Source organism: Cryptomeria japonica, chromosome 1, assembly GCF_030272615.1.
Source record: "Cryptomeria japonica chromosome 1, Sugi_1.0, whole genome shotgun sequence".
NCBI classification, from domain to species: domain Eukaryota; kingdom Viridiplantae; phylum Streptophyta; class Pinopsida; order Cupressales; family Cupressaceae; genus Cryptomeria; species Cryptomeria japonica.
Window position 1 is genome coordinate 532,648,082 of NC_081405.1, and position 14,746 is coordinate 532,662,827.

The 14,746-nt window shown below is 37.3% G+C and overlaps 1 protein-coding gene across 1 annotated transcript; it reads right to left on the bottom strand.

Annotated features, from left to right (window-relative positions):
* Positions 1–2,949: 2,949 nt before the first annotated feature.
* LOC131858025 (uncharacterized) lies at positions 2,950–13,111 on the bottom strand. Its single transcript, XM_059210870.1, has 3 exons — positions 12,964–13,111; positions 7,835–7,951; positions 2,950–3,116 (listed from the first exon to the last, which is right to left on the bottom strand). The coding sequence occupies exons 1-3, from the start codon at positions 13,109–13,111 to the stop codon at positions 2,950–2,952; spliced, it is 432 nt and encodes a 143-aa protein (XP_059066853.1).
* Positions 13,112–14,746: the final 1,635 nt, after the last annotated feature.

Sequence of the window (14,746 nt, forward strand, 5' to 3'; positions counted from 1 at the left end):
AGAACTATCAAAAAGTTGTAGAACTGTGGGTGTAGGCCTTATACTATTGATTTCAAGCTGTTTAATTACTTCTCTTGTCATCACATTAATGGTTGCCCCTAAATCAATTAAAACATTTCTTATCTGGTTGCCATTAATGACTATGCTTACAACAGGACTACCTAGATCAGAATATTTTGGAATTGCAACCTTTCCAAATATAATATTTGCCAATTGACCCATAACATGCACTGCTTGTGGATCCTTCTTCTTCCTACCAGGATTTTTTAAACATGTTTCTCTTAGTGCCTTACCATATATGCGAACATCTTTTATTGCTTGCAACAATGGAATTTTAACACAAATATGTTTCAGTTGATCTATAATATCAAAGCCTTGCTCTTGTTCTGTGGGAACCTCTTTTTCTTGCAATCTCTGGGGAAATGGTAGTGATATCTACTTCTGAGGGACTGGATCTATTGGATCAAAGATTTCTTGTTCTTCTGGTACCTCAGTAATAACTAGAGGAGATGGATTAGGCCGAGTTGTCCCAGATTGGAGGTGAATATGACTTAGAGATAGAGAATAGGCTGGGTATTGATTAAGACCTGTTGAATAAGCTTGTTGTTGTTGCTGAGGCTTAATATTAGGATTTGGTAGTGGTTGAGCAAGCAACTATGTTGGCTTAGGTGGGACTGCAGTGGCTGCAGAAGGAGGCATTATTGCAGGAGGTTGTGGTTGTTGAATAGGCTATTGATAACCAGAAGATTGGGCATTCCATGGTTGACTCCCCCTCCATTGAGAAGTAGGTTGCCTATTTTGTTGAAATTGACTTCCTTGCCTTTGAGGTGGGTACCAATTACCTTGTGGTTGTTGCCACTATGGTATTTGATTACCAATATGTTGCCCTTCGGCTTGAGAACCATACCAATTTTGATAATTACCAAGATTTTGAGCATAAGGTGGTTGCCATTGAGTATTTGGCACATAAGAATTTCCACTATAACCAGAAAAAGAAAGTGGATCTAGAGGCATACCTTGTCTTTGGAAATTTGGCCATCTTTGAGAAACATAGAAGACTTGCTCATCTTCACCTTGTATTGGCTTGAATTCAGGAACTTCCACATTTGCAACCATTTTGTAACAACAATCCTTCTTTCGTTGTCTACCATGAGGGCAAAATTCTACAATAAATGCATCAGATTCTTCATGCTTCTTCTTAGCTGCAAGTGTATCCAACTAGGTAGTCATATTATTTATAATGTCCTCCTTAAAGTCTTTCAATAAATGGCTAAGTACCAATCTAGAAACTCTAGTACCAGATGTTGATGATGGTGCTCCTGATTCCCCTAAAAAATATCAACTTGAGGGAATCTTCATTGAGAGTACTATGTTTAGAAATTTTTTACACTAAATAGGAATCTTTCCAGATAATCTTCAAGACTCTCATCTTCTTTTTGTGTCATTCTAAAGATTTCATCCCCATGACGATCAGTGCCTCTACAGTAATCTTTGTATTTTGCAAGAAACAACTGTTTCATCTCATCCCATGTATTTTGTTGTGCTACTACCCAAGCTCATAAACCATCTCAAGGAAGACTCCTTCAAGGTGGCAGGAAAATTTTTTATTCTATGGACATTTGTGGTATAGTCAAAACTCCTACAGAGAACATCAAACTCAAACAAAAATGTGTCTGGGTCCTCTGTCACCAATCCATAGAATTTAGGGAGGGAAGAAGTTGGAATGTTCTTGAGATTATCATTATCATGCTGATCATATATAGGGAACTCAAACATTGGGTCTGGTTGTGGTGGTGGATTATTTCTACGAGGAGGTGGGTTTCCTTGCATTGGACTTGTGGGGGTTGTTACTATATGCAATTCTTCTTCTTGAGGTCCAAAGAGGAAATGAACACTACCTTCTGGGAATTCAGATTCAGGGTTATTCAAATTCTCTGTAGTTTGTTAAAGTTCAGCAAAAGGATTTATATCTGAGGAATTATTTTTTGCATGATTAGGATGGCTAGGCAGAAATCTACCTAGAACATCTCTTCTTCATCTATGCATGTAGATTCATAAAAAAAATTCGAACAATCAAGTATGCCAAAAAATAAAACAATTAACTAAAAACTGAAAAGATAATAACCATAACAGGTTCTTAGTTTGACACCATCCTCGTCAACGGTGCCAAAAATGTTCACCCCAACAATAAGAATAATAACTCTAATTGAAGTCTCAATCCGAAGTTTGAACATTCATTTGGTAAAGTCACTATTTCCATAGCTAGTGTTCATTTGATTGTCAACCCAGGGATGTAGTACTTGAAATGGGTCTGCACTATATATGCACTAAGTTCCTGTAACAACTATTCTGCATTACTGCATCAACTAACATTATGTGGAAAAAGTAAAAAGGCTACATAAAGAATTCTGTATAAATTCTAAAAAGCAATGCTGGATAAATTCAATATGGATAAACAAGAATTACTCTGTTCTGGCTTGGCTGCAGGAAAAGTCAGTGGATCTATTTCTAGTGGCTGCAGGAATAGTCAATGCAAGAACTTGTACTGCTGCTAAGGAAAGAAAACTAATTTTAACGAACACACAGGATCACTCACCAAGTGGGCCCCCTTGGCTGAGTGATACTAGGCTTCTCGAAAAACAACTCTTAATAGATCAAAATAACATAACTTTTATTCATCTTTTTCTGTAAGTGATTACATAGTTTTAAAAAGAAACTCAAGAATGACTATCAAAAATTCTCTGCTCTCTTCTTCTCCTTTTTGTCCATCTCTTGAGAAGAAGAAGGTATATTTATTAAAAATAAACTAACTACAAAAGACCACACAAATCACGCCCAGAAGAAGAGGTGGATGATTGATTGATAAAGAAGATAACTAGAGCTATGCTATAGGAAATGTGGATCTGAACCACACCGCAGTCTTTACATGTCATGGCAGTATTTGAAAATTCAATGCCCACTGAAGTTAGACATTGGTAATGTCGCTTGACTGCTCTGCTTACGCAGTACCTTGCGCTTGCTCAGATCCTCTATAGTTTGATCTTCAGTTATCTCATACGTATCCTTTCCTTCATCAGGCGCGATAGGAGAACATCCACCATGGCATCTTTTATTACCTGCACTACAACAAAAATAGCATACAAGGACATACATACACATTTTATTTAACTAACACATCTATTAATTCACATATGATATTACCCTAAATAATCCACATGGCTATAGGAATAAATGACTTGGCTGCAGGAATAGACTGGCAAAGGTAGAACATGATTTAATAAGTTCAAACTTAACATATGGAATACATATAGTCAACTTCCAATATATTACTACTACTATGCAAACCAAAAGATAACAAAAACTCAAGAGTTCTAAGAATAAAAATATAACAAAGTATCAACTCATCACCAGTTTGGTATAGTAATCATATGCGAGAGGGTGATTCTGAGACAAACTCACATGAGTGGAAATGGGATTCAGTGCATTTAAATGAATTGGACAAGGAAGAAACATCACCTCCACCACCTCATAAGGATATACCAACTTATGGAGAAGCATGGATTTAAAAAAATTGGGATCCTGAGCTAGAAGAAACTTCCACAGGCCCTATGTCAAATCTTATGCCTGAATCTGACAAGGAGAGAACCATCAATGAACTTCATGCCTCCATATTAACCCTCACTGATGCCTCTTGCAAACTCAACTTAATTGATGAAGTAATTCCTATCATTCATCCCAAACTCATCAAATGGAACCAGCCAAATCCCCCATGCCTTGACCATTTCCAAAATGATGAGGCACTCATAGACTTTCTATAATTATGGGATGAAATACCAAGCAAAGATCATAAAACTGGGTTTGTCATTGAACTTAACAACGTAGCATACTTTGGGGTAGATGCCAAACCTTTCAACTACAAATATATTACAATAAAGCATGGATCTTCTAGTGAAAACCACATGGTGGCACTTTTGATCCCAAAATAGTAAAAACAAAGAGTGTATCCAAAGGTGAAAACCTCTCTGAGGTGCCTGAGGAAGAAAGGTTTGACATCCTCCCCTTTAGTACGAATCCAGAGAGATCAACCATCTAGATAGAAGAAATAAAAAAATTCAATGTGGGGACCCCTAAGACTCCTCACAAAATACATTTGGCATCTCTATTAACTCCTGAAGAAGAGCCAAACTTTGTGGAATTCTTCCAAAAGCGCCTAATCAACTTTGCATGGTCCTATGCAAACATGCCCGACTTAGATCTAGATTTGGTCATGCATCACTTAACTATAGCAGGAGCTAAACCTATCAAACAAAAGCTCAGAAAGATGCACACACAAATTGTTGTTCTTGTCAAGGCCGAACTTAAAAATCTCTTGGATGTTGGTTTCATCAAACCAATTGATTATGCAGAATGGATCTCCAATATTGTACATGTTGATAAACCTAAAGGGGGCATCTGTATCTGTACGGATTTCAAAGATTTAAACAAAGAATGTCCTAAAGATGACTTTCCCTTACCAAACATCGACATGATTGTCAATGTAATAGCAGGTCATGTGATGCTTTCTCTCATGGATGACTTTTTTAGGATACAACCAAATTAAAATTGCTCCAGAGGATCAACACAAAACTGCTTTCACACATCCATGGGGAACATACTGTTGGAATGTAATGCGCTTTGGTCTAAAGAATGCAGGGGAAACATATCAAATATCCATGACTACCATCTTTCAAGACATGATGCACACAACAATGAAAGATTATGTGGATGATTAACTAGCTAAATCATTAACAAGAGAGGGTCATATTGTAGTACTAGATAAAATCTTCAACAAATTGGAACAATACCACGTCTGTCTCAATCCAAAGAAATGTGTCTTTTGAGTAACTTCCAGGAATCTCTTAGGATATAGTGTCTCAAGTAAAGGCATTGAGGTAGATCCTGTGAAAGTCAAGGCAATCATGGAAATGCCACCTCCAAAGAATATCAATCAATTGAGGATATTACAAGGGAGACTACAATCCATTCGACGGTTCATTGCACAATTGGTTGATAAATGTCATCCCTTCACCCATCTATTACATAAAAATATCCACTTTCAATGGGATGCAAAATGCCAACAAGCATTCCAAATTCTTAAAAACTACCTAATGAATACACCATTGTTGATTTCATCAGATCCAAGCAGACCTCTATTGTTATACATCTCAGCTACAACCACATCATTAGGGGTATTGCTTGCACAACATAATGTCGAAAGAAAATAATGTGCTATCTACTACATCTCTCGAACATTGGTAGGATATGAACTGAATTACACACCTATTGAGCGAGCTTGCCTAACAATTATCTTGGTAGCCACCAAATTAAGGCACTACATGTTAATGCACAAAGTACAACTTATTACCAAGATAGGATCAGTCAAGTACCTACTCAATAAGGCAGCATTTACAGGCCACTTGGCCAAATGGGTTATGATCCCAAGTGAATTTTATATTGAGTATGTGGACCACAAAGATAGCAAGGGATAGGTTATTGCAGATTAGTTGGTTGATGCACCACTCAAAGGTGACCATCCTCTTATTTCCAACTTTTCGGATGAGGAAATTTTCATTATCACATCTACACCCCTAGAACCTATATTTTGATGGCTCATACACTAGACATGGCTCAAGGGTAGGTATTATTTTTATCACACCTCAAGGTGATAGTATCCCATAGTCATACCGACTCACTTCTTCATGCACAAATAATATAGCAGAATATGAGGCCTTGATCACAAGACTTAGATTGGCCATGCAATGGAATCTAAAAGAGCTACAAGTATATGGATATTACTAGCTGCTCATCCAACAAGTCACTGATAAATAGCAAACAAAAGATGATAATCTCATGTTGTACAAAAGGATGGTGGATAGTTTCAAAGAATCATTTACAACTATCACATTTTAGCAAATACCAAGTGATCAAAATTGAGCTACCAACGCAATAGCTACAATTGCATCTCTCCTAGATCTTTCACAAAATTTGACACACTATGAGTTCTTTGTGGAACAACTTTGGATCCCCACTTATGATATCCATGAATCTGAAATGATATGTCACCTTATCAATTCCGACTCCCCATGATACGGTGAGTTTTTCACTTACCTATGTGACCAAACACTTTGATGCAGAGCATCCTAGAAAACCAATCACAACTCTAGGATCATGTTGATCCATCCATATTTTCATCATGATAACAATTCATTCGAGGCATATTTCATCATACTTCAACAATCAATCAATCAAGAAAACATAAACTTAATCTAGGTACCAAACTTGTCAACTTGTTGTCCCCTTGGATAGACCTGTACAAAGAGGTCTATAAATCTCTAAATAGATAAAAACACTTCACTCCCTTCAATCCGACCCTGAAAAACTAGATTAAAAAAAACATATCCAAACATTATCTACATCCAATGGTTCAATTAAAAGTTATGGCCTCTGCATTGAAACCCATTTCTATTGTCCCCAAGCAAAGCATGTGCATGCCCAGTTCACCTAGGGCATCAAGTATCTTTCAAAAAAAAAACCCAAATGATCTCAAACCAATTTCACATGAAACCTTTATGAATTTAATTTCATAATATTTAATCCATTAAATTTTATAATGGTTTAATCATTATATAAAGACAAATCATTGCTTGCAATTCCATTGAAGACAGTTTAAAACCAGTTCTCACCAAAATCTTCATAAATTCCACAAATATAAACAAAAACATCTTACACCAAAAGTAAAAGAAAAAGGATTCGCATATATTTCCAATAAATCTATTTAGAGTTCATAATTAGTCCATATGAGTCCATACCATACGCTGCAACATGACTGTTCTCAGGGAACCTCAAATCTGCAATCAACAACTTTCACCAAACATTCCATAACTTCTTCATTTCTAATGATAATCACTCCAAAAAAAAAGGAAAAGAAAGGTAATTCACATATATAACTGTCCACTATATATATACAAAGGTTTCTAGGCCATACATGGTTGTACAAATCTTAGAACCAACATAAAAATTGGAAAGCCAATCAAAATGACAATAGTAGAATGCACCAAAATGTATCAAAATGTTATCCTTTATTCCATTTCTTCCCTTTATTATTTATAATGACCATAAAATGCCTTTTTATAGACTCTTGGTCAATTTTTACCTTACAAATACCTCTCATAACCAACTTTTAACCCCTGTTGCAACTTTTGTTGCATTTTTGCAACTTTGCTTAACAACATTTTGTTGTCAAGTTGACAACTTTTACACTTTTGCACAAATGACTTCATGGATTTATAAAAACCTTCAATACATGTCCAAATGACCATTTAACAATCTTATACATGTTAATTACCATTTCAAAGGTCATTTCATAATTTTTAATGCATTTGACCAATTAAGACCTTAACTAGGACAATTTGACAACTTTTTACAAATGGCTCTAATTAGCCTTACATATTGATTCACCATGACTTAAAATGAACATAAAAACTCAAATGTGATTGAATTTACTCATGAATTGTATTTTATCTTCTTGTAGCCTCTTAGCGCTTTGGTACTCCCACACCATACTCTGGACCTTGAAATGTTTCCATGTCCCATGGAAATGCTCTGGTTAAGAACCTGCAAACAAAACTTTGCCTCTTCATCTTCATCACTAGATTGATGCCTCTATTGTGCTCTTTCTATCCTTCAAATGTGACTCCTATCAATGAAGTGTATGTTGGCTTCCTCTAAGGTGCATCTCTAATCTGAAGTCCACTCCTCGATGCTTCTACAAACACCAATAACCTTTGTCCCTCACCTGGGAGTCCCTTCATGACTCTCTCCCCAAGACTTTTGGCGACACCCAATGGACCATCTTCTCTGGCCCTCTTGACAAACCTTCCTATATTCCCACATGCAGTGATCAAACGTGCACCTGCAACCATAAAAACTCAATAACAAGAATCAATTCCAAAACCTTTGCTCCACCCAAAATCCTGGTGTAGATTGCCTCTTTCGGCGCTCTATCTACACACTCAAAATCTTCTGAGCTCTGATACCAATTTGATGCAAAGCATCCTCGAAAACCAATCACAACTCTAGGATCATGTTGATCAATCCATATTTTCATCATTAGAAAATCTCATTAGAGGCATATTTCATCATACTTCAACAATCAATCAATCAAGAAAACATAAACTTAATCTAGGTACCAAACTTGTCAGCTTGTTGTCCCCTTGGATAGACTTGTACACAGAGGTCTATAACTCTCTAACCAGATAAAACCACCTCAATCCCTTTAGTCCTACCTTGAACAACTAGATTAAAAACAACATATCCAACAATTATCCACATCCAATGGTTCTATTAGAAGTTATGGCTATTGCATTGAGACCCATTTCTGTTGTCCCCAAACAAAGCATGTGCATGCCCAGTCTGCCTAGGGCATCAAATATCTTTGAAAAAACAAAATAAAAATGATCTAAAAACAATTTCACATGAACCCTTTATGGATTGAATTTCATAATATGTAATCCATTAAATTTTCCACTGGTTTAATCATTATATAAAGACAAATCATTGCCTACAACTCTATTAAAGACAGTTTAAAACCAGTTTTCACCAAAATATTCATAACTTCCACAAATATAAACAAAAATGTCTCAGAACAAAATCAAAAGAAAGAGGATTCACATATATTTCTATTAAATCTATTTAGAGGTCATAATTATTCCATATGAGTCCATACCATACGCTTTAACATGACTGTTCTCTAAAAACCTCAAATCTGCAATCAACAACTTTCACCAAAAATTCCATAACTTCTTCATTTATAATGATAATCACTCCAAATCAAAAGGAAACAAAATTTAATTCACATATATAACTATAAATTATATATATACAAAGGTTTCAAGGCCATACATGGTCATACAAGACCTGAAACTAACAGAAAAACTTGAAAGCCAATCAAAATGACAATAGTAGAATGCACCAAAATGTATCAAAATGTTATCCTTTCTTCCCTTTCTTCTCTTTCTTATTTGGAACGACCATATAATGCCTTTTTATAGACTCTTGGTTAGTTTTGACCGTACAACTATGTCTCATAACCAACTTTTAACCCCTTTTGCAACTTTGCTTGACAACATTTTGTTGTCAAGTTGACAACTCTTACACTTTTGCACAAATTACTTCATGGCTTTACAAAAACCTTCAATACATGTCCAAATGACCATTTAAAAATCTTATACATTCTTATTACCATTCCAAGGGTCATTTCACAATTTTTAACCCATTTGACCAATTAAGACCTTAACTAGGACAATTTGACAACTTTTTGCAAATGGCTCTAATTAGCCTTACATATTGATTCACCATGACTTAAAATGAATTTAAAAACTCAAATGTGATTGAATTTACTCATGAATTTTATTTTGTCTTCCTGTAGCCTCTTGGTGCTTAGGTACTCCTACACCACACTTCCCCCTATCCAATCAAACAACCAACAAAAAATCTTTATCCGCTAAATCGCTAGATACACCATCATTGTCGAAACCCTATACAGACAAAGTCTTGATGGTACTCTCCTTCTATGTTTGAAACAAGATGAGATAAAAAGAGCCTTAGAAGAGGTACATGAAGGAATTTGTGGGTCTCACTCAAGTGGACCTTCACTAGCAAAGAAAATCATGCGATCCCGATACTATTGGCCCTCCATGGAGAAGGACTTCTATTATTTTATTAGAAAGTGCAAGAAGTGCCAAGTTCACAGATATTTGATACATGCCCCAGCATAGTAATTACAACCTATCACAATACCATGGCCCCTTTGTTAATGGGGACTTGACCTTGTGGGTAAAATCCACCCATCTTCATCCAACGGTCATAAATTTATCTTTACCGCCACACAGTACTTCACCAAGTGGATCGAAGCTCCACTCACCCAAGTCACCAGGAAGAAGATCACCTCATTCATCCTCAATTACATCATCTACGGATATGGTGTACCCATGTCTATCATCATAAATAACAGGCTCCCTTTCAAAAATCAAGATGTCCGTGAACTCTGTGAGAAGTTTCATATCCAACACCATTTTTCCACCCAATATTACCAACAAGGCAATGGTCAAGTTGAACCATCTAATAAGAATATATTGAGGATCCTCAAAAAGAAAGGCAATGATGTAGTCATGATTGGCATATTCGTTTGAATCCACCACTATGGGCATATAGAACTAGCATTCAAACCCCTATAGGCGCAACCCCCTACTCACTAGTTTAGGGAGAAGAAGCCATCTTTCCTGTTGAGGTGGAATTACTATCTCTACGGGTCTCCTTACACAATATAATAAATGATGAAGAATACCAAGTCTCACATCTTAAGGACTTGGAACTGCTTGATGAAAAGAGACAAGCTGCCTACAATCACCTAAAACCCTATCACCAGTGTATGAGAAGAAGCTACAATCATAGGATCAAACCTCACACATTTTAAGTAGGTGATCTTGTTCTCAAGGATAATCCTCACAATCAATTGAACAAAGAACACTGAGGAAAATTTGAATCCAACTGGCTAGGTCCATATGTCATCACTGTCGTATTTAGGTTTGGGGCATATCAGTTAGAAACTTCAAAAGGAGAACCACTAGCAGATCTGGTCAACAACATGCATCTCAAAAGGTTTCATACATAAGTTGTGTAGAGAATCAAGTTCCTTCAATATCAGAAAATACCAAAAACATTCTGGAAATAGTCCTAAATAAAGCACAAAAAAAAATTAAGAAAATAGTAATGAAAAATCATTCATCCAAATAGTAAAAACCACTCTGGTGGTGCCTTGGGTAAGTACAGTGGTGAAAACCTGGTAAACGAGTGTCATTCGTAAAGGCTATGGCTCTATTGTCTTTCAGACTTGTTGTGATCACATCCATTCATCTATCATTTATACCAAGGCTTGTTATTGATTTGCAATCAGGGTTATTACTTCATGTATCCCGCATCACGCTTTCACACCACCATCTAACTGGGGGTAAATGTTCTTAAACCTACTGATGGGAGTGGATTATCCATGCTTGTGATACATTGAATTTCTCATTCAAAAATATCTTGAAAGAATACCAAAAACATTCACAACATTAAAAAAAATCTAAAAACATGGCAAAAATGTCAAAATCAATAAAAAATATTACAAAGTATATTAATCCTTGTACATACGCATCGCAAAAGACACAAAACAAAATTTTGAGCTACTCAAATGATAACCACCTAACAAATCAACCAACCAATCAAAACATTTGCACACAACCATCTTCAGAAGGATGCACCCTTCCCCACAAACAAGACATGGTAACATTTTCTTTGACAAAAAAAAATTGTTCGGCTGATAAGCACTTGGTCAGTTATTTATTTATTTATTTATATTAGGTTCCTATGCTACTCTAGGATATCCAGAAGTGATTAAAGTAGCCAGGATGGTTCTTGATATCTTTTTCTTTGTTTGTTGTCTGCAAATTATTCCAATGAAGTTTTGGGGCATATACTAATAGTGTCTACATGGGAAGTTCACTAAGCTACGTGATCCTATGCAAAAATACAGTCATGGACCCCTATGGATTACTAACTACAACGTACACCTCGACCATTTTTACATGAACTAGAATGGAGGGGAACTTTCCTTGTCTACAATGTTTGCTTACAAGTGATACACTCAACCTTGGTTTCTGATACCTAGGGCAAGATCGATACTACCATGCTCGATGATTAAAATTAAGCATTGTGAATATGCCATGGATCACCATTTCATCTCATCTGTATATATTGCATTCGGTTGCATTCCATCCATCCATAATTCCATATCACTGCATATCATTCATACATCGTCATGACAATGGATACTCTATTTTTTGATCCTCTTCCATTGGAATGAGTACTAGGTCCTTCATACCTTCTATCTAACATTGAATCCCCCCCCTCACTCTCCCTATCTAGGTCATCATCATAATTGCATACTATGCATCGTTTCCCATCAAACCAGTCAAGCCACATTCATCACCATCTATCTCTAAAAGGAGGGGCTACGTAACCTATGTTACCTACATCATCCTATAAGCAAAAAAAGTTACTTTGTCTACATAGGTACATTGACTCATGCACACCTCAACTACAACAAGCATTTACATCAATTCCCTAGTCTCAATAGGTATGCTAATTCCAACAAACACCACAAACAACCTACAATGCAAACACTATCAATTGATCAACCAATCAAACACAATCAAAATAGACAATTACATCAATTGTCTAAGTCTCAACGAGTATTCTGCTTCAAATACCTTGACTTCATTGAGCAATTACATCAATTGTCTAAGTCTCATCAGGTCAATTTGACTCACTTACTCAGACCTTATCCTGTCCAAGTGAACAACTAACATCAACTATCATGGTTTGACTCAACCAAGGCAATTCAACTGATTGCACCAGATTATCCAACCAATTTTGATCAATTGTACAATATCAATCATTTACACTATGACCCCCGTGTACTCACTAGCTTGATGTTTCTCCGTTTCTCCATTTTACCCCCATTTTCCTACATTCTCTTGCCATTTCCTCTAAATTCCATCCCGCTCTACCATCCCCTAACTTCTTTCTCTTATTTTTTGGAGAGATCACCCAATTTTCTGCAATTTTATCCCATCTCTCGAGGGGGCATACCACCCACTAAATTAACATTTTTGGGGCATATTTCTCATACCTATCTTTCTTTCTTTGAAATGACGCGATAAAATACACCGTCTCAAAGAGGGGAAAGTAAAAGCACCACATCTCGTAGGTCTCCCTCTTCCCCACCCGCGACTCCCTATCCCATCTCCATCATCTCATCATCTCCCTCTCCACCACCAACATCTCTCCCTCCTACTCTCGTTGCTCCCTATATGAGCAGACCCTGCGACATTTGTAATAGCTGCCCACCTCTTCCTCTCCTTTGTAACCATCCTCCTCCACCTAGTCCACCTCCCCCAGCACCTCCACCACCTCCTCCTCCAAAACCTCCCCGACCTACTCCACCTTTAAATCCACCTCCACCACCCATGCCTAATCTCCTCCTCCTCTCCTATCATGGTGCTTTGTCATCCTCAAATGGTGGCATGAGCTCTGTGAGATCTGAGATCCATGAAATTAGATGAGTGGTGCGATATTATGTATACTCCTATGTCACCCCAACATCTGCAATCTTTGGACTCATCTGCCATGGTCTCACCTGTTATGTTTGGAACTCTGCAAGGGCCTAATCATAGGGCAAAATCGGCCCCCACTGATATCTCTTGCACACTACTCGTGCATACTCCCTCAAACCCCTTGACATACTTTGCCTCTGCCCAAACTGTCTCATCACTCTCCCTAGCAATTATCTCTCCATAATATGGGATCTGCAACCAATCAAAAATTGAGTCACATATACATATGGTAAGGCCTCTCCATCATCCTCCCAAGCCTCACAATCAGTGTACGACCTCCATATGACCCTATCTAAGTCTTCTAATGCACTACACCAAAAATCCAACTTCCCCAAATGGGGCTAGGTCATCAAACCTCCATACATAAATACATAGGGTTGATCTATCACCCTAAACCTCATACACACTAGTTGTGTGACTAGAAAGTGCTCCCAAGCCCAAATGTGTAACAACGTGATCCCTATACCTAGTGATATACTCTCTCGGTATACTACCTCATGTAAGTCCCTGTAGAGGTACACCAACACACATGGCCCCCATGCATAATGGGTCCCCTTTGTAACCATCTCTTCTAGCATGTGGCCCCAACCAACGACCAATCCATGAGAATGTTGATTAGGGAAAATCAAACCCCTAACAATACCTACTAGCACCAATGGTAGTGGCTCATGGAGTGCTGCTATGTGCTCCCAAGCCATGGAGCCATCCTCAATATATACATCCTCGGTAAATATCCTCCATAAGGCTGATGTCCCCAGGTGGCGATCATACATTACAAGCTCCCCTCTGATTGGAATTTGTAGTATCTGCCATACATCCTCCAAGGTCACCGACATCTCTCCCATTGCCAAATGAAACGAGCATATCTCGCTATGCCACCGCTCGGCTAGTGTTGTCAGCAATCCACAATTTGTCTGAATCACAGGCACATACATCATCCAGTATAATCTAGTCGCACTCACACAATCAATCTCCAACTTAGACAACTACTCACGTAGCTTCTATGTTGTTGGATGTCTCTCTTGCATCTGCAGGATGGGTAGCTCCTCCTACACATATCAACACATATCAGTTATTTTTCTACAAAATTTCTTAAAGTTTCAACCTAGACTATCAATAGATACTTCTTAATCAATTATCTTTGGGTCTCAATAGGTAATCAATTATGGAAATCTTAGACTACAATAGGCATTTATAACAATGACCTAGTTTCAATGGGGCTGCTATGATTCACCAAAACAACCAATCAATCAATCAACACAGGCATCAAGTGATATTTTATCTAACAGTGGGGCATCTATCATAATTGCATCACTTTGCTGACAATAGCGCTACAACTAATGCACAAAAGCGCTAACAAAATAATGGAGCTACCAAAATTATACAATTGCGCTATTTCATAACAAATGCATCACAACAGTCACACAAAAGTGCTAGAACTACGAAAGCACTATACCTATGATACAAATGTTCTACAATAACAAACATGC

Bases quoted from the DNA above. Each gene is read 5' to 3' on its own strand.
- LOC131858025 (XM_059210870.1), bottom strand. From the start codon at position 13,111: ATGGGTGGTGGAGGTGGATTTAAAGGTGGAGTAGGTCGGGGAGGTTTT. The intron at 7,952-12,963 runs GTCTGCTCATAT...TTATGGTTGCAG, and splicing joins GCTATTACAAATGTCGCAGG to GTGCACGTTTGATCACTGCA. The intron at 3,117-7,834 runs GTGAGGGACAAA...GTTGTAGTGCAG, and splicing joins AGTCATGAAGGGACTCCCAG to GTAATAAAAGATGCCATGGT.